Source organism: Mustela lutreola, chromosome 4 (assembly GCF_030435805.1).
Source record: "Mustela lutreola isolate mMusLut2 chromosome 4, mMusLut2.pri, whole genome shotgun sequence".
Lineage (NCBI taxonomy): Eukaryota > Metazoa > Chordata > Mammalia > Carnivora > Mustelidae > Mustela > Mustela lutreola.
Genome location: NC_081293.1, coordinates 198,202,411 through 198,221,770, shown reverse-complemented (window position 1 = coordinate 198,221,770; position 19,360 = coordinate 198,202,411). Strand labels below are relative to the sequence as shown.

General features: G+C 48.6%; 1 protein-coding gene and 1 non-coding gene across 4 annotated transcripts in view; both read right to left on the bottom strand.

The window, feature by feature from the left end:
• Positions 1-19,360, bottom strand: part of ACTR3B (actin related protein 3B) — a 74,666-nt gene that overhangs the window by 21,160 nt on the left and 34,146 nt on the right. For 2 of the 3 annotated variants that reach the window (XM_059172336.1, XM_059172338.1), the window contains 4 exons: positions 8,539-8,634; positions 6,918-7,025; positions 4,106-4,249; positions 871-1,044 (listed from right to left, as the gene is read on the bottom strand). In XM_059172336.1, the coding sequence (XP_059028319.1) occupies positions 871-1,044; positions 4,106-4,249; positions 6,918-7,025; positions 8,539-8,634 (522 nt within the window). The remainder of the gene's footprint in view (positions 1-870; positions 1,045-4,105; positions 4,250-6,917; positions 7,026-8,538; positions 8,635-19,360) is intronic. The other variant, XM_059172337.1, reaches the window with a different exon arrangement.
• Positions 16,564-16,671, bottom strand: LOC131830957 (U6 spliceosomal RNA). Its single transcript, XR_009353486.1, has one exon. It is a non-coding gene; the product is annotated as a U6 spliceosomal RNA (small nuclear RNA).

Below are 19,360 nucleotides of genomic sequence, written 5' to 3'. Positions count from 1 at the left end.
AATACGCTAAAGTATAAATAATTCAATTACATCGTAAGCAGATTTTAAAAATCAAGAGAAGCTTTAATGTACACTAGTCTCAAGGAAGAAGAAGGTAACATCCAATTCTCTAAGCTGTTCACCAGACCCTGCCCGTTTCACGTCTGTTTTAGGTATCAGTAAAGGCCTGCGTGAATGAGCTCGATGCTGTTAGAGGACAGTAACTCGGACATCGGCGCCACTTCCTGGACGAAAGGGGCATAGACGCATCCAGGATAGGCCGCAGTTTGTGACCTAGTGAGTATAAACGGAATTGGGCAGAAATATATACCAAAATACAAATGAAATGCCTTTTATTGAAACCTTAAAATTTTGCCTCACAATTACTCCTCCTGCAAAAGTAGTAATTCTTTGTGACTAATAGTTAAAATGGTGACATCTGTAATTCTTAGACTACGTAACTGATGGAAAGGCTAGTCCTCCTCCAACCGAAGCTTCAACTGCTCTGCAGAACAACGTCCTGGGTTAAACACTGGGAGCAGGAAGGATGGCCTCCAAAGACGGAGAGACCCTGTGTTACCCCACTTTTAAAAAGAAGGAACTTTCATTTGGTCCCTGAGGCAAACTAGCTTTCCTAGCAGTGTGAGACTGACTTTAATCCCCTTACCTTCCCCTGCTCTCCCCAGCCACCCCGTGATCAGTCATTAACCATCTAACAAGCGGATGTGCGCGGAGACACACTGAACAGCCACCCTGACAGACGGCAGGGGCCCAGTGCCGGGCAGAGCCGCCGGGGACTCCAGTCCTCCCGCACTGCTCTCCAGGCACACTAGGTGGCAGCGTCGCTCCACGGACGCCTCACTCTGGCACAGTCCAAAGCAGACCTCTCACCTCCGGGTGAAAGAAAATCTCGGGCCCCAGGAATCTTTCGTAGCCCACATCAATGACGAACTTCCTCTGGTTGATGGCGTTGATACCCGTGTACTGCTTGATCCACTTCCGGGGATCCACGTCGTATTTGGCAAATTCCTTGACTATGTCGGGGCAAATATAACAGTATTTCTCCTGCAGACGCGAACACAAAGACGGCACCAGGCATTAACTAGGCAGAGTCTGTTCTCTCCAACAGAAGTACCCAGTGACCCCCTGCACGAAACACGCCAGAACTCCAATGTGGACGTGCCGTCGGGCCTCCTGCTCTCCGCCCTCACAGCAGACAGCACTGTGCTTGGATTCTGGATACGGCAGCCAGCTTTCTCTGCAGCTCAGCTGTAAATCTCAGCCTTACTCTCTCAGATTTTGTTGCCCTATTACCTGAAACAATGTCCAAATGTGTCTACTAAGTGTCCTGTCTCGGGGTGCCTGGGTGGCTCAATCGGTTAAGTGTCTGCCTTCAGCTCAGGTCATAATCCCGGGGTCCTGGGATCCAGCCCCACGTCAGGCTCCCTGTTTAGTGGGGGGCCTGCTTCTTCCTCTCCCTTGATCTCTCTCGCTCTCTCTCAAATAAATAAAGATCTTTAAGTGTCCTGTCTCATCTTCCCTTACTTCTCTGAGGTCCCCAGACAGCACTGGCCCAGGCACTGGACCAGCAGACCCTCACGCCTACCATGATCAATAATTCAGCCGTGAGCCTGCTGTGCAGTGTGACACGGCATGGTCACGGGCTCTGTGACAAGTACGCACTGAGGGCCTAGGCACATGGGCTGTGCAAAGGAACAAACACACAGAGACCCCTGCCCACTGGAACATACGCTCTGGCTGAGAGCTGGACAGTAACCGATGGCCATAACACACAAGTAAACGACAGTGTGCTTCGAGGAGGGAGATGCTGTGAACAAACAGAAAAGGCAGTGTAGACGGGAGCACTGAGGGCCCCAGCTGCTGCCGCCAGGACGCTCTTCGCCCTGGCGTCAGCAGCCAACCTGAGATGTGCCCGGCATTCCCTCAGCATCTGGTAGCGTGTGACAGGCAATCTGTGGGTGGCCCCTCTGTCCCCACAGCTGACCTCAGCTAGCCGGCAGGTGGCACTGGGGTACCAGCTCCCGAAAGTAAGCTTCCCGTGGGCGAAGGCCTGGTGGGCTCTGTTGGTCTGGCACTGTCGGGTGCACAGGGGGTGTACCCAGTCCCGAAGGACCTCTGCAGGTGTTTTCCTAATACCGAGTTCTACGTTTTTTAGGATCCCCGAAACCTATTCTAATAGCATCCTTAACACACTCACAAATTAACAAGACTGACAAGCCACGGTTGTTACCACCACGTGTGCCCTGACGCTAGAGGGGGTGAGTGGGGCCACGCGACTTGAAAGCTCCCAGGCCGGACAGGGGCGGTAAGCAGTCAGAGGCCTGGTCAGCTCCCTGCAGCCTCGCTCATACCGGAAACGCCTCCACAGACCTGGCTGGAGGGCGGCGCTGTGAGTCTTACACTCTGGACTCCTGCCGCACTGATGCTGTGTGCCTGCTCGTGGCCACGGGGGACAGCCACAGGGCCACCACGACACTGGGGTGCCTCTCAACCACTCTTTCCAGAACCTCCTCCTTCACAGAAAGCAGAGAGGAGACAACCAACAGCAGGCTACGCCACACAACGGGGCCCGCACAGCTCATCCGGGGGGCACGGAGGACTCGGGGCGTTCACCGCCGAGCAGGACGTGGTCACAGCCTGAATGGCAGGCCCCAGCTGCCGGGTGACAACCGGTCCCCAGACAGACTGTGAGCAAAGTGGACCCCACTGCAAGGACCAAGACAGCACACTCAGAAACCTTCACTACAAATGGAACTCTCACACTCGCCAGAAAGAGCCCTGAGTGTCAGGGACAAGTAGTTCAATCCTGAATCACATTAGTAACAGATGCGGGGTGACGAGGGAACATGGATCAAATATCCAAATTTCTTTCATTGAAGAAAGGCAAGGAAAAAAGGAAAATCTTGGGAAATATTGTAATCTAAAAGAAAGTCTTAGACTACTTCCGTAAACTCTGCCCCCAGGTTCACCCAGGGCAAACTATTCTAGCCCTGGGAGTACCCAACCCCTGACACGCCCGTCCCCGGGACGCTGGGGCAGCTGGCCATCCTCCCAGCAGGAGCCCTGGCCTCCACCAGTGCACTCTGTCCGGACAACGCCAGTTTTTACCAAGAGCGGCACACAAAATGTGGGTCCTCTCTGATGACGCTCCTTCGATCAGCCCACTGCTGGGTGCTCAGATGGGAGCGGGGGCTTAGGCTCCCCTCCCCTTACCCAGCCCATGTTCCATGAAACAGGAGATGCTCGTGGTCACATGTCGCATGGCACAATCACACTCCTCTCCAAAAACAGACAAAACCCTTCCCTCTTCAACTATATGACAGTTCTCCTTGCACTACTAAAAATCTTCTTGCCTTTTGGCTAAAAAAATAATCTGCCCTGATTTTGAAACCTAAAAAGTGAAGTCCCTTCAGAAAGGGTCTGTCAGCTGCTACACACAGAGTAATACAAAGCTGAAACTGATGGGCCAGGTCCCGTGGACAGTTTAAGGACCAGTGAGCTATTTTTCTTCTAATCCTACTGATTTACACGGTCAAACCTCCTGCGACTTCTCCCGCACGGTACCCAGAGCCTAGTAGATGCAGGAGGATGTTGTTTCATGGTCTGAGACCCCAGAACGGCGTCATTCTCAGCCGTCGTTCCCAGGGCACAGAAGCTCAGCCGAGCACCAGCCGTCGGTCTGAGGACTGGCCCGCTGCTCGGGATGCCCAGCTCTGCTGTGCTGGTGCTTGCGCCTCTTTGCAGAAAGGAAGCACAGAGGCAGATGCAGAAGACACATTCAGTTAATTGAAGGTTCCATCTAATTAGGCTCCAATTAAATGATGCTGTACTACGTGCGCCTGTGCTCAGTACCAGTGATCAAGCTGTTTGCGCTTACAGCGGAGCCTCCACAGCATTTGCGCTCGGAGAAGGCCAAGCTTCCAGGCTTTCAGTCCCTTAGCTCAGGTGGTCAACGAACAAGACCCACAGTCTCCCCACATTCTCTGGAGGGGAGAGGAAGGAGGGAGGGAGCAGGGGTGATTGCGGCAAGGGGAAGTGTCCAAACACCGTTTCTCTCTCCCCCCAAACCGGCCCATTCCCCGGCCCATTCCCCGTCTGTTTTTACCTTAATGGCTTTTGCGGTCTCCAGTGACTGCTCAGGAGGGATTCCCACCTCCCTCTCCCTTAGCAGCTGCTGAATGAAATACGTAATGTCTCTACCTGCAATCGGGATGTGTTTGATGCAGCTTCCGATGACGTAACCCTCTGCCTGGGGAGGAAGAGGAGGCAGAACGACTGGAGTGAGTGACCCCAGCGGGCAGAGCTCCCGGACGCTGTATGTCCTGCCCCCTCGGAGCCCAGCATGTCCTGGACCCCCAGTCCAGGCAAAGCTCAGGACAGGAGGCCTCTGAAAATGACTGCATGCACAAGCCCATTAATAGAACTTGAGACTCTCTGCAAACAACCAAAATGATTACATCAGAAAAGTGAAGAGAAAAACCAGTGCATTTCCAAAACGTTGTGCCACCTGTGAGAACAGGAACAAGGGAAAAGCTTTTACCTATAAAGTGGGAAACCAGCTATGAACCTACTGACATTTAGGAGTCAACAATCTGGCTAAGTACACGGGGATTAGACTCAGACAACCTGGATGCAAATCCCGGCTCCGAGACAGTCCGCTGAGTGACCACGCACAAGCCTGTCAATGCATGTCAGCCCCAAAACCTTCCTCCACAATATGGGCAAACAAAACCCACACGTAGTTTACAACAGAGACTTGGTGAAACACAGTAAGTCAAGCACATAGCACTGTTTTGGGGCACGTACTTGGTACTTGATAAACGGTCCCATTTATGGTACCAAGAGCTGCACGTGTTAGAGGACTAATTCTGGTCAGTTAACCCTGTGCAGCTGGAGAGCAGTGCTGGTCAGGAGCGGGGCCGCTCTGGCAAGGCAGGCTGTGTGCCTGGTCGGCAAAGTACGTCTATGGGGCCCGGACAGGGAGCAAGCCAGGAGTTCACATGCCGGCCGCACCCAGGCAGCCCCAGCCCCTCACCAGCTGTCCTGGGGGCACAAGTTGCCCCAGAAGCCATGGTTCTCCGATGGCTGGTGGCCAGAGTGGACGGCTTCCTACCACAGTTCCAGCCGAAGACAGGAGACGCTCCAGACTCCACATTCCAGCACCGGCTTCTATGCCACATGCCCACGGGAGGCGGGGGACAGCGGTGACAGCCGACCTCACCTTATGGGTGGGTTGGAGCTAAGGGTTACCAGCACCAGACACACTGGCAGTTAAGCTGCAAGGACAGGTGCCCAAATCCCTCTCGTGTGCTTTCTGATGGGCCTGAACTCTAGAAGTAAAAGACGTGGCCTCTCCACAGTGTCCGAGCTCTTTGTGAAATATTTTGAGATGGAAATAAAAGATGGTACAAATTATTAAAGTAATGAAGATTGACCCAAGCTCACAAGAATATTAGCTAACATAAACAACTCACAAACTAAATTATCATATTCTATGCATTACATGTAACATTTTCTAAAATGAAGTTGACCAGCATTAAGTAAGTATTGGCTAAAAAAAAAAAAAAAACCCTACGTGTCCAACCACAGGAAAATAAATGAATGGCTTATCCCGTACCCACACGATGGGCTACAATGCAACTATTAAATATTTCTTCACAGAATATTTAACCATGAGAAAAAATATTAGGAACAAGCCAATATGCAAAACATAACTTCAAGATCAATTATACAATTAGAATACATAACCAGACACAGAATATCCCAGTTTTGCCTAAAACATGCATCCTTGTGCACCTAAGAAAAAGAACTGGGAAGGTTCTCCCAACAAAAGTATGATGTGGTTCTCTGGGCAGGTTTGTGGGTCATGTTACTTTCTGTTTTACAGAAATTTTGTACAACAAAGGTAATTTCTATAATCAGGAAAAAAACTGATTAAAAAGCATAGATAAAACGTCTAAAACCACTTCCTCTGTGGACCTGTACACTCTGTGGAATCTGCTCTCTCTACTTCTCCTCATTGGAGACCGGATGGACTGAGCAGCAGCCCCTCTGGTACCCCTGCCCCCGGGGCTTGGCTGCACTGAACTTGGAGGGCACGACCTCAGAGACAAGCCCAATGCCAGAATCTCCCCGTCAGTGTTACACATCGAGTGGCACTAACACTTCACGATGACCCAGAAGAGGAGTAAGCATGCTGAGGGGGCCCTGGTGCTCCCAGCCCAGGCAGGCCTGGCTGATGCCTCCTTCCCCCTCTCCAGCAGGGACCCCCTGATGGAGCACGGGACAAATCTGGCGTTTCTAATTCCTGACTGCAGATGTCTCTTGAAGCCTGAATTAGGAATCACTTCTCTAAGGTTTTAAAAATCAAAACCAGAAAACGGCACTGCAGAGCACTCCGCAAGTCAAAATGTGCAATCTCTCCTTCTTCGTTCTTGAATCCGTTTTTTAAAAAACAAGACGCAATTCCTCGAATGATTCCTCTAAAGCATGAGAGGCTCAAAGCCATACACACCCGGTCCCAGAACACAGCAGTAACCCTCCACGGGGTTGCGCCCCAGGCCAACAACCCGTCTCCACGAAGGCATCTACCCAGCAGCTCCTCACGCAAGCCGGGGAAAGTCCACGGGTGACGCCACCCCGGGAGGAGCACGCGGAGGCCAGGGAGTCCGAACCGCCGCTCATGCCCCAACTGCGGACATCTGCCGCTACAAAGTGAAAACCACCAATGCCATGGCAAGGGGACATCTGTCCTTCCCATATACCTGGGTTAAAAACCTCTTGTTACCTTTTCTAAGTACAGCCATGACTTTTAATGTGATATTTTAATTACAGAAGGGGTTTTCTCTTTCATTTCTTCCCTTACCTCAAAATTAGGTGAGGCCTACAGAGAGTGAAGCATTGACTATCCTGCTTACCACTGGGATGGCATGAGTGACCCCGTCCCCGCTGTCAATGACGATCCCTGTTAACGTACGTTCACCAACTTGTCGAGATGTCCAAGATGCAGCCAAGGCCAGCACTGCCTGCATAAAAGACGCAGAGAGCATGAGCACACGGGAACTGTTTCTCGAGTGTTCTGCCTGCATGTTCTCAGGCTCATCGATAAGCTCTTCCTTGGCTGCTCCAAGCAAATCTCAACCTGCCCCATCCTCCCCCCTCCCCCCACCCCCACCTCCCCCCCACCTTTGGCAGGCAACCAAAGCCCCCACTGCTCCAAAATTCAAATTCCAAATTGTATAACACACAAATTTAGTACACTTAAGCTGGATGGGTCAAGTTTTCAATACAATAAATCGACGTTTACAAAGGAAAGCCCGTGAGAGAGGAACTTCACTATGGAGGAAGAAGATTTTAATCTCTAAGCCCCTAGTTCTCAGTGTGGTCCACAGATATGATAAGATCACTTGTGGAGTTAAAAAAAAAAAAAAAAATCCAGATTACTAGGCCTCACACCCAGACACTCTGATCTGGTAGGACTAGGGCAGCTGTGCTCAGACGGGGCAAGGTTGCCCCCCAGGAAATCTCTGCAATGTCTAGAACCATTCTGGGTTGTCCCTTGGAGAAGAGGAAGCCGGTGGTGGTGTTTCTTCCAGTGGGGAGAGGCCAGAAATGCCGACCGCCCTGCAACACACAGGTCAGCCCCCACCACAGAGAACTGCGCATTCTGAACCACTAAGGTTGGAAAACCTTGGTCTGAGACGAAGCTTGAGAATCTGTTCTTACATAAAACCCTCTCCAGGCAGCCTCAAAGCACTTGGCTGGGGTTCAGTGTTTCCTAAAGTGTCTCCCTACTCCATGGGATGTAAATAACTTGGGGAAGAGGAGATTTCTGGTTAAATAAATTTGGAAGTGTTGGAATGAACAGATTTCTTCAACGCAGGCATTCTCAGGGCCTTTACTCTGCTACTCACTGTGAATCACCACCAGCAGGCTACAGCGTGTGGGATCTCCCAAGTTATTTTCCTATACAACTCCTCCTCCTTTTCCTTAAAAGGGACTAGTATGATGCAGAAAATATTTTGGGAAACACCTGCCCCATTATTCCCCCAAATTTCAACCAATTCCTTTATATAGGATGGCAGAGAAAAAACCACCCAAACCAACAAATACCCCCGCGCTACGAGCAAGAAGCTTCAGAGGAAGTTGTCGGTTCAGGGAACCACAGGAGCCTGAAATCCATAAGGGGGACCCTCTCAAGCTATTTATTTTCTTTTTTAACAGACTCTACAGCATCTTTCCTCTATTATGATCAAGAGTGAAAGAACCAAAAAAAAAAAACCAAAAAAACCCAAACAAACAAAAAAAACCCCACACCTACTTCCTGATCTTGTCATCCGAAGAGAAATACAACAGATTTTAATGCACGTTCTCTACAATGTTTGAGTTCAAACCCGAGTGGGGCCAGGGTGTGCGCTAAGGGAGCGGGAAAGGCAAGGACACACCGCACGGTCTTCCCACAGCCTCTGGAATCACCGTTCCGTCCACTAGTGGACAGCTAAGCTCTGTTGGGAACTGTAAAAATAACTTTGTTTTTACCTGAACCGCAATGTAGAGTCCTGGTACGTTAAATGATTCAAACATAATTTCTGCAAGATATTCTCTGTTTTCTGGCGTATTCAGTGGAGGTTCTGTCTGTAAGAAAACACCGACTATATTTAGCCTTTGCCAAAATTTCCTGTAATTACATCACAGCCATAAAAAAATTAACCTGAAAGCATATTAATTAGGGTGCTGTACCATTCCCTAATTTTACAGATAGAGTACACTTACAGTGATTAATTAAAGAAATCGGGCGTGGGTCCTAAAAGCTTGAAGATGGCAAAGACCTCCCAAAACATCTCTGCTTTTATTAACCACACCAAAACAAGAACAAGTTACAGAGAAGGATGTAATACCTAAAATACCCTGAAACTGGAAAGACCTATTGCAAGCTGCCAAGGGCAGTAAAAACTCAACCGAGACACGTGAAGATGGACACCAAAAGGGAACACCAGGGACTCTGATCCCAGGCAAAGAGCAGAGCTCTCCCCAGAGGAGCAGAAGCGTCAGCCCTGGCTCGGAACCCGAGTGTCCATTTGAGCAGAAGAGCTGGAGATGCCTCCCAAGCCCCGAGCCCCACCTGCCCTCAGAGTGCAGGAGCCAAGGTCAGGAAACATCTTTGCTGCCAGGAAAGCACAGGCGAGAGGCAGCCTCACCTAGACTCCGCCCGGCCCCCCAGCCCAGACTGAGGTCAGGCACACAGCAAGTGGAGGAATAACTACTCGGAGGTCGGAGGTAAGGAAAGAGCGCACGGAAACCAGCCAGATGCCATATGGAAACACTAAAAGAAAACAAGAGGGGAAAGAGAGAAAATAGGAAAAACAAACAGCAGACAAAACACACATGCCCAGGGAGACACAAAAACAAAGCAGACACAAATCAAGACCAAGAACAGCTCGAAAAATTCAAGTATCCATTTTAAAACAATCATCATTATCAAATAGGAAGATTATAGAAACATAAAAAGAATAAATAGACCTGCTTTTTGTCACTCAGCAGTATGCTGTGAACATTTTCCATGTCAATAAATACGGACATACATCCCATATCTAATGCTGCAAAAAGAAAAAAAAAAGAATAAATAAAAATTCTTTGGGCATTTTGGCCAAAAAAAAAAAAAAAAAAAAAAAGTCCACACTACCCTTCATTACAGACCGAACTGTGTCCTGAAGTTCTTATGCTGAAGCCCAACCCCAGTGACTGTATCTGGAGATGGCGCCTCTAAGGCGGTGGTCACAGTTAAATGAGGGCCTAAGAGTGGGGCCTTAATCCGCTAGCACTGATGCCTTTTTGAGAAAGGAGACACCCGAGAGCTCTCTCCACACGCCAACAGAGGAAAGGCCACGTGAGCACACAGCGAGAAGGTGGCCGCCTGCCAGCCAGGAAGAGAGCCCTCACCACACACGACCCGGACAGCGCCGGGATCTCACACCTAAAGCCTCAAACACTGTGACAGCACAAATGCCTGTTGTGTAAGACGCCCAGCCTGTGGTACTTTGTCACGGCAGTTTGCACACACTCTGCTATCTGTCAAGCGGGGAAAGTACAGCCACCCTGGGCAGACACAGAGCTTTTAACACTGGGACACAGGGGGCCATGCATACAGTCCTCTGCGCAGGAAGGTGTGACCTAAGAATTCTACGTCTGGTCACACTGCTGGTCAAGCCTGTTACAAAAATGAAATTATCTTTAAACGTACAAGAACTTGGAGAAGTCCTTCGGGAATTAACTCTACTAGAAGATAAAGTTCAGCCAAACAAGAAGAACGCACCAAATACAGCCGAAGACTTACAGGCGCCATTAATCCATGCAGGAGGTAGAAGGAAAGATGGCTCTTCCCTGGGACGTACAGAACAGCATGCAAATGTTGTAAATTAAAACAGCAGAAATAGTATCAAGCTGAGAGAATATAAAGACAGTGATATCCTCTTGTCATGGAATCAAACACACTGTTTTAGACTGATCAGGCACGGGAAGCACTGGCACACACAATGTTATGCATGTCGACAGTGGAGCGTGATCGGTAACCACCCATCCGGAGCAGGGGGTAGAAGAGCAGAAGAGGAGGTAAGAAAACGTGGAAGTGTACCTACGTGCTCACTAACCACAGTAATTCACCCCTAAACAAATACCAGGTAAATATATACAGCTAGAGTTGTAAGGAAATAACTATATATGTATAGTTACACTAAAAAATGTTTTAAAAATACCCAATTATTAGGAAGAATACACACTTGTTACAAAGCAAAGAGAAAACCAAGCCGAGTTGCTTTTTTTTTTTAACATTTTATTTCTTTAGTTGAGAGAGAGAGACAGAGACAGTGACAGAGATAGCAAGAGACAGCACGAGCAGGGAGAAGAGGAAGGAGCAGGCTCCCTGCCCGGGTCCATTCCGGGGCCTGGGATTGTGACCTGGGCCGAAGGCAGACGCCTAACCAACTGAGCTACCCAGGTGCCCCACCGAGCCAGAGTTTTAAGAAAAATTAACACATAAATAGGATACACTAAACAGAGAAAGCTTAACATAGTGTAAAAGAGTTCATCAGAGAACAAGCAGGATGGTCTGCCGTAGCAGCAGCGGCGGCAGCAGCAGCAGCAGCAGCAGCAGCAGCAGCGACCCGCGGAGTTCGCACGAGGGTTCTGAGTCCTCGCCGCGGGGCTAGACCCCAGCCTTCGCTTTCGCTGTCTGCAGAGGGAGCCCCTCTGTCTGCGGGAACCAGAGGCGGGAGATGGACGGGCTGTAAGTAAACGGCACGGCAGCGCCTGCCACGCGCAATGGGCTCCATGAAAGTGAGTTATTTTTGCTAAAAGCTTCCGCAAACCCAAGTGAGAAACTCCGCTACTGAAAAGTAAAGTCTGTCTGTAGGACCAGGAGACAACATCCAGTCACACCCCGTAGGCAAGAGCGCCACCCAACCAAGATGCTCCAGAAGGGCGAGCGTCCGCAGCGCTCGCGGGAGGGGACGAGAAGCCCCCGCGCCGTCATGAAGGCCACGAGGACCGAAGTCACGCCGTGTCCACGGACCAGAACACGCCGCGGGCGTCAGGAGGAGCGAGCGGGCTCTGAGCCGCAGGGACACAAGCCGGGAGAAGCTGCCCCCGGAAAGAGAGAGGCGTCTCCGAGTCATACACATGCTCAACGGATCTTCGGGGTCCATGATTTGTAATGAAAACCTTCTAGAATGCGGAGCGTGGGGAGAGATGGGGAGCTGCTCCACGGGCAAGCGCCGACAAGGACAGGATAGGAGCCCCACCCGCAGCGACGTGAACCGAGACATTCACAAACCACTGGGAGGGCGGATCTCACATCACACGTCTGTCGCCACATCTTTATTTTCTTCAATAAAAAGAAAATAAGGTGTACAAGAGGTAGACTTGGTTACCGTTTGTATTAAAACAGAAGTTCACACACAATCCATCTGCCTGCTCACAGTTCCCTCTGGAAAGAGAACGACAAGAACTGAGGAGGGTTTAAAAGGCGCCTCCTCCTATGGGGAGATGGAGAGAAGGGAACTGGGGGAAACTGGAAGGGGAGGTGACCCATGAGAGACTGTGGACTCGGAGAGACAATCTGAGGGGTTTGAAGGGGCGGGGGGCAGGAGGTCGGGGAACCAGGTGGTGGGTATTGGGGAGGGCACGGATTGCATGGAGCACTGGGTGTGGTGCAAAAATAATGAATACTGTTATGCTGAAAATAAATAAAAAATAAATTTTTTAAAAAAACTGAGGAGGGCGGTTTCCTCTTGGAGGAGGGTCTGGGGATCCGAGCAGAGGGGAGAAGGCAACAGACTCCAGCACCTTCCGCCTTCTGTGCTGCGTGCATGTCACCTCGTCAAACAAACCAGCCTAGCGACCCGCCAGCTGCCCCCTTCGGTTTCGACTCCAGCACCGCAAGAGAACAAAGCTCAAACATAGCGTCACCAGAAAGTTTTATCGCCATAATTAGAAGCAATACATTCCCTGGATGGGCGGAGATGGCAATCTTAAAACACAGGAGAGAAATAAGGAAGTCATCCACAAAAGCAGGTCGTACTTAGGGACCTAAAAAAATCACTCAACAATATCTGACTTATGTTAACGTGCCCCCGCACCGGACTGTTGGACCCGTGAAGTGCCCGACACACACTTCACACTGCAAACGGTAGTGTCTACTGCGACAGACTTCTCTTCTTGACCGCACAGGGTCGGCGGCTGCAGAGTCCAGCGTGTCGGCTGCAGGGCCTCTCTCTCCCGGAACCTCCCACCAGTCTGAAGAATGGGCCTAGGAACTACCTACCCACTTCAAGGTTGTCATGGAATGAGATGAAGAAGTTAATACACATAAATAGTTGGGAGGCGGGGAGCCTGGGCATAGGGCACGTAGTCAAGAAATGCAGCTGTGATTATCCATATATGCTATTCAGACCAGCAGAAATAACATAAACTAAAGAAAGCTACCCTGTCTTCTCACCTTGAACAGGAATCCAAGCACTTCAATAATAAGTTTATTTTTAAAAAGCGGGAAGCCAGGGGTGCCTGAGCGGCTCAGTGGGTCAAAGCCTCTGCCTTCCGCTCGGGTCATGATCTCAGGGTCCTGGGATCAAGCCCCGCATCGGGCTCTCTGCTCAGCGGGGAGCCTGCTTCCCCCTCTCTCTCTGCCTGCCTCTCTGCCTACTTGTGATTTCGCTCTGTCAAAATACATTTAAAAAAAATTTTAAAAGGGGGGGCACTTGGGGTGCCTGGGTGGCTCAGTGTGTTGGGCCACTGCCTTCGGCTCAGGTCATGATCTCGGGGTCCTGGGATCGAGTCCCGCATCGGGCTCTCTGCTCAGCAGGGAACCTGCTTCCTCCTCTCTCTCTCTGCCTGCCTCTCTGCCTACTTGTGATCTCTCTCTGTCAAATAAATAAATAAAATCTTTAAAAAAATAAAAAATAAAAAATAAAAAAAATAAAAGGGGGGGCACTTAAACTGCATAGAAGGGGAACAGCATCAAGAGAGAAAGGTTGAGAAGGTCTGGAGAGCACGGGCATAGGTCACACAGATCAGGGGGTGTTTCCTGCCCATGCGAAAGGAGTTCCCTACGTGACCTACAGCAAAAGGTGAGCCTCCAGGAAGGCACTGCCAGCAGGGAGCAGGGAGTAGATTAACCCTGGCTCCCCAGATCTTCCCTGGGTTCAAGTTCAGTGTCAAATCACATTCCAAATAACCCCAAATGGATAAAGACAGGGTATAAACATCAAAGGGAAATAGATTTACTACATGAAAATTTAAAGTTATAGATGCTCAAAAAACATAGCCTACAAAAGGAAAAAAATCAACTGAGAAAAACACACTCTGGGGGCGCCTGGGTGGCTCAGTGGGTTAAAGCCTCTGCCTTCGGCTCAGGTCATGATCTCAGGGTCCTGGGATCGAGCCCCGCATCGGGCTCTCTGCTCAGTGGGGAGCCTGCTTCCTCCTCTCTGTCTCTGCCTGCCTCTCTGTCTACTTGTGATCTCTCTCTTTCTGTCAAATAAATAAATACAATCTTTAACAAACAAACAAACAAAAAAAAAAACACAAAACACTCTGATGCCAACAAAAGCTTCCTGTTCTGCACGAGAGCTCACAGAACAAACACAACACAGGACGTGCATACAACGGGATCTTCCTCCGCCCTAAAAAGGAAGAACGTCCTGCCACCTGCTACAGTGGATGACCCCGGACATCATGCTAAGAGATATACGCCAGTCACAGAAGGACAAATCCCGTGTGGAGCCCCGCGCATGAGGGCCCTGGAGAGGTCAGAGTCACAGACACAGGGAGTAAAAGGGTGGGCGCCAGGGCTGCAGGAGGACACAGGGATGCGTGTTTAGTGGGGACACTGTTTCAGTTTGGGAAGATGAAAAGTTCTGGACGTGACAGTGCTGATGGCTGCAAAACAGGGTGAATGTACATCGTGCCCCCAAATCATACATTCAAAAATAACTAAGATGATCAATTTTATAGTGTGTACATTTTATCACAAAAAATCTGGGAGATCATAGCAATAAGAGAAGCAACAAAACACTGAAATGCACAAGAGCGGAGCACACGAACCAGCAGTTCACAGGAGGAAATACAGCCAGTATACCTGTGAGAGAATGTGCACGGTCCAAGCTCTCGAAAAATGCAAATGAAAAACAAGCTGAATTTTTACTTCATCAAATAATCAAAAAAGGTATCAACCAATGCTGACAGGAGTACAGACAGAGTGGCCTCTGTTTGCTATGGACAGAGCCTGAGATGGTAAGCTAAAGATGATTGCGGTGGTTTTTATTTGTTTATCTGACAGAGAGAGAACGCAGAGGGAGAGGGAGAAGCAGACTCCCCGCTGAGCAGGGAGCCCGACACAGGGCTTGATCCCAGGACCCCGGGATCATGACCTGAGCTGAAGGCAGACGCCTAACCAACTGAGCCACCCAGGTACCACAAGACTTGATATTAACACTTCTGGACCCCGATATCAAACACTAGTAAGTTCTTTTTAGAGGAAAAATGTTCTAAATGTAGAAAGAAACTGTATGCGAAGACTGTTTTGTTTCTAATAAAATCAAGAAATTGGAAACACAGTTAACATCTAAAGAGACCAGAACAGCTCAACAGACAGGAAGCGTCCACTGGACAGCTGAGTGCAGGGCCATTAGGATAGGAGCGACGGACACCACAAGAGAAGGGCCAGGGGAAGGCCAGGGACACGGTACTCAGTGTGCGTCACCGAAACACATGAGAAGACAGCAGATGTTAATCAGTCCGCTTACTGTGACAGGACTGAGCTGAGTCCCAGAGGCAGTCTCCAAATGTTCTATCACACTCACAGTTCTGGAACGGGAAGAAAACCTTCCCCAGAGGGGCGAAGCCCTGGGTCACAGCCTGTGGGCGAAGGGCCACAGAAACGCCAAAGACAAGGCCCTGTCTCCCTAGTCCACACCCGGAGAGACTCACCAGGAGCAGAAGAGCCATAGCACAGGAGCAGCAGCACACCCCAACTGGGCCCTTCCCTCGCCCGCGGGCTCCCCAGAGCCCACGGCAGTCTCCACACAGCTAGGATCCGGCCAGCATTCTGCAAACAGCTCAGTTCTTGTTTTGCCACTGTCCTCACACCTGTGGTCACATCATATGCAGCATGCACTCTCCCTTCTGCCATATTGACAGAGCATCCATCACTCACAGGAGGTGGGAGCGAGCCCTGAGAAAAAGCATTTCCCACACTTCCTTGTGGACAGAGATGACCAAGTGAGTAAGTTCAGGCCAATAAGAAGCAAAAGCTGATAGATTATGGCTCCTAGGAAAGCTCATTATAAGGTTAGGATTTGCGGAGGAGAATTCTCTTCTCTCCTGGAATGCAGATGTGATGACTGGAGCTGCAGCAGCCAAACTGTGGTCATGAGGCATCCTTAGAGTAGTAGTCATATGCTAAAGATACTAGAGCCCAGAGATCTCCAATGATGCCAGAGAACTGTCATTAACAGCACTGGCCTCCCTACTATTTCTTTTTTTTTTTTTTTTTTTTTTTTTTTTTTTTTTTTAAGATTTTATTTATTTATTTGACAGAGAGAGATTACAAGTAGGCAGAGAGGCAGGCAGAGAGAGGAGGAAGCAGGCTCCCTGCTGAGCAGAGAGCCCGATGTGGGACTCGATCCCAGGACCCTGAGATCATGACCCGAGCCGAAGGCAGCGGCCTAACCCACTGATCCACTCAGGCGCCCCTCCCTACTATTTCTATTGAAGAAAAATAAAACCCCTAACTTGTTTAATTGACTATTTTCTACACTTTTATTACTTGCTGCCAAACAATTCACCACCTGTAAAGAAGTTACAGTAAAATCTATATATTTACACTTAAGGGAACATTTATAATATAATTAGGTTCTCCTGATTCCTGAATCAAATTCAGCATTATTAAGGGCAATATCTCCAAAGGTTCTAAGCAACAGAATCAAAAACCCATTTCTTCCTCAATCCTCCATTTCTTCTATGCTTCCTACCAGTAGCTGTTCCTTTAGGAGATCAAATTTATTTTTTTTTCTAAATATGGAACCCTCCACAAATTTGCATGTCATCCTTCTACAGGGGCCATGCTAATCTTCTCTGTGTCATTCCCACAATTACTGTCTGTGCTGCCAAAGCGAACACACATCGATTTAAATAAAACTTTCCCAAACCATTATGTATAAGAAGACCTAAGGTAAAGTATCGAGTTTTTATTTTTTTAAATACTGAAGCATATGATTAAAATATCTCAGGAATGCAAGCAGCATAAACATTTTTGTTCATAACAATGGTAAAATATCATCTGGTATTGATTCAGAAATGAATAATTAATCTGTACCATAAAAACCAATCCATATTTCTGGACAAAGACAGCAAAATGAACACATGTACCTAATACTGCTCTACTCCCATATGCCTCTATAACAGCAATAAAGAAACCTTTTCAAAAATATAAATCCTCAAGGAAGGGGGGGTGGAGAGGACAATACACCAGAGTATGGAAGCACATGGCCAGTGGGAACAGAGGGAACCTGAGGACGTGCAGCTCTGCCCTTGCCCTGGCTGGTGGCTACAGGACCATGCAGAGACAGCCTACATCATTCGCCAATAGGGGCATACCACGTGCGATCGTTAGTTTTACGTGTCAACTTTACTGGTCTAAGGGATGCCCAGAGAGCGGGTTACACATGATTTCTGGGTGTGTTGTGAGGCTGCTTCTGGAGGAGATTAGCATTCAGTAGACTGAGTAAAGAGATCTGCTCTCAGCAGTGTGCGTGGGACCAGAACAGAACAAAAAGGCAGAGGACGGGAGATTCTCCCCTCGCCCCCTCCCTCAAGCGGGGCCGGCCACCTGCCCTGCTCTTGGACGCAAGCTCCACATCCTCAGGCCTTCTAGGACAGCACATGCTACTCACTTGTTCTCGCTTGATTCATAGTCAAAAAATCTGCAAATCTCTTCGGAAGTTATAACTCAATTTCTACTCGAAAGCACTGCCATTCCTTAAAATACATGATTCTATTTTGAACTGCGAGCAACTCCGTATTGAAGGAAAGAGTACAATTCCGGTTTGCTGTCTGCTCAGTCCACATGACCAATACGATGGGAGTCTCTGAAACTTCTCGAAAAATACGAGCTGTGCAGAGTCTCCTCGCCTGCATGTCTGGGCGACTGCTCACAGCAGTCAGAAGGAACAATTCTGTGAGCCCCCGAGGGCCTACGGTTTAGGCCTCTGAGACTCTCGAACACCAATGAGCTCTTACTGATGGAGCAGTTCAGTACATGTCTTCAATTAACTTCTATGACTTGGCCATAAATCTCCATACTTGCTGTATTCCCCTTTAACTGTTCCATTAACTGATGATTAAGGGTATAAACCTGAAAGAAATTTACCATTCTCACCACTTCCTCAAGCCCCTCCTGCAATGAACAGACATGCAGAGTTCAAAGCATAATGTGCATTAACATAATATTGTCTTATCTTTAATAAACTTGATTTTTTTTCTCAACAATCATTACAAAGACTCGTTTTGGGCCAATGGACTTAAGCTTTTCCATATTCAAACATGTCTGATTCCTTCCTGGCAAGTGGTTTTGCCTCACCGGCCCATATATGCCAGCTAAACTGGAAAAAAAATTTCTTTCAGGAGAAACTTCCTGGGTGGCGATGTCCTGGGGGCCTCCCGCATGTGGAGTGAAGGGGAGAAGTCCTGACCCAGCAAGCTGCGGCAGACAGAAGCAAGCAGCTGGCCACAGTGCCTGCTCCTAAAATCCTATCCAACAGGTAGTTACGTGGTGGGCTAGAGGAGGAAAAATGCCAAGTGTGGCAGGTGGGAGCTTGTTTTGGCTCTCAAGACAAAGCCGTGCAGACACACGCGGTCAGTCTCCTGGCTTCTGCAGATCCGCAGCGTAGACACGTCCTGGGGGGCCTGTAAAACACAGGACCCATCCTCGGCTGTTCCCAATTGCGAAGATACGACCAGAAGGAAGATCAGAGCACTTTCGAGGACTTGCTTTAACAGACATTAAATATATAGATTCCCCTAACTACCATACTAGCCTTAGAGTTAGCACACTTTAAGTCAGATAATTCTAAAGAACACTCCATATTTAACATTAGGAAGAATTATATAATCGGATCTGGGACCATTTGACAATATACTTGGGTGGAAACAATCCAAAGCTAAATTATGTACGTTTTAATATGCATCTTATGTTACATGCAATCGCTCTCTCTAAAGCAAGTGTTGTGAACATGTAATTAATTTTAACTTAAAAAGAACATTTCAGGGAAGGAAACACATAACGTTGAGTAGAACAACTAGAAAAGATCCCATAACCAAGAGACATTTCTCCTCATTTCTTTGTAATGTTTTATTTTATCTGAACAAGATCAATTAAATACCATAATCAGGGCCCATAACTCAGCTCAATTTTATTTTATAACGAGATCCAAGCCCTGGGGCACCTGGCTGGCTCAGCCGGAAGAGCAGGAGACGCTTGATCTCAGGGGTCATGAGTTCAAGCCCCATGTTGGGTATAGAGATTACTTAAACAATAAGCTAAAAAAAAAAGAAAAAAATTTAAACCCTGGCAAAATAATATTTTGACTCTGCTATAAAGAAAAATCACAGAGGCGCCTGAATGGCTCAGTGGGTTGGGCCTCTGCCTTCGGCTTGGGTCTTGATCTCAGGGTCCTGGGATCGAGCCCCATATCAGGCTTCTCCCCTTTCTCTGCCTGTTCTCTGCCTACTTGTGATCTCTCTCTGTCAAATAAATAAATATAATAAAAAAAAGAAAAAAGAAGAAAAAGAAAAATCAGTCATCAAGTTA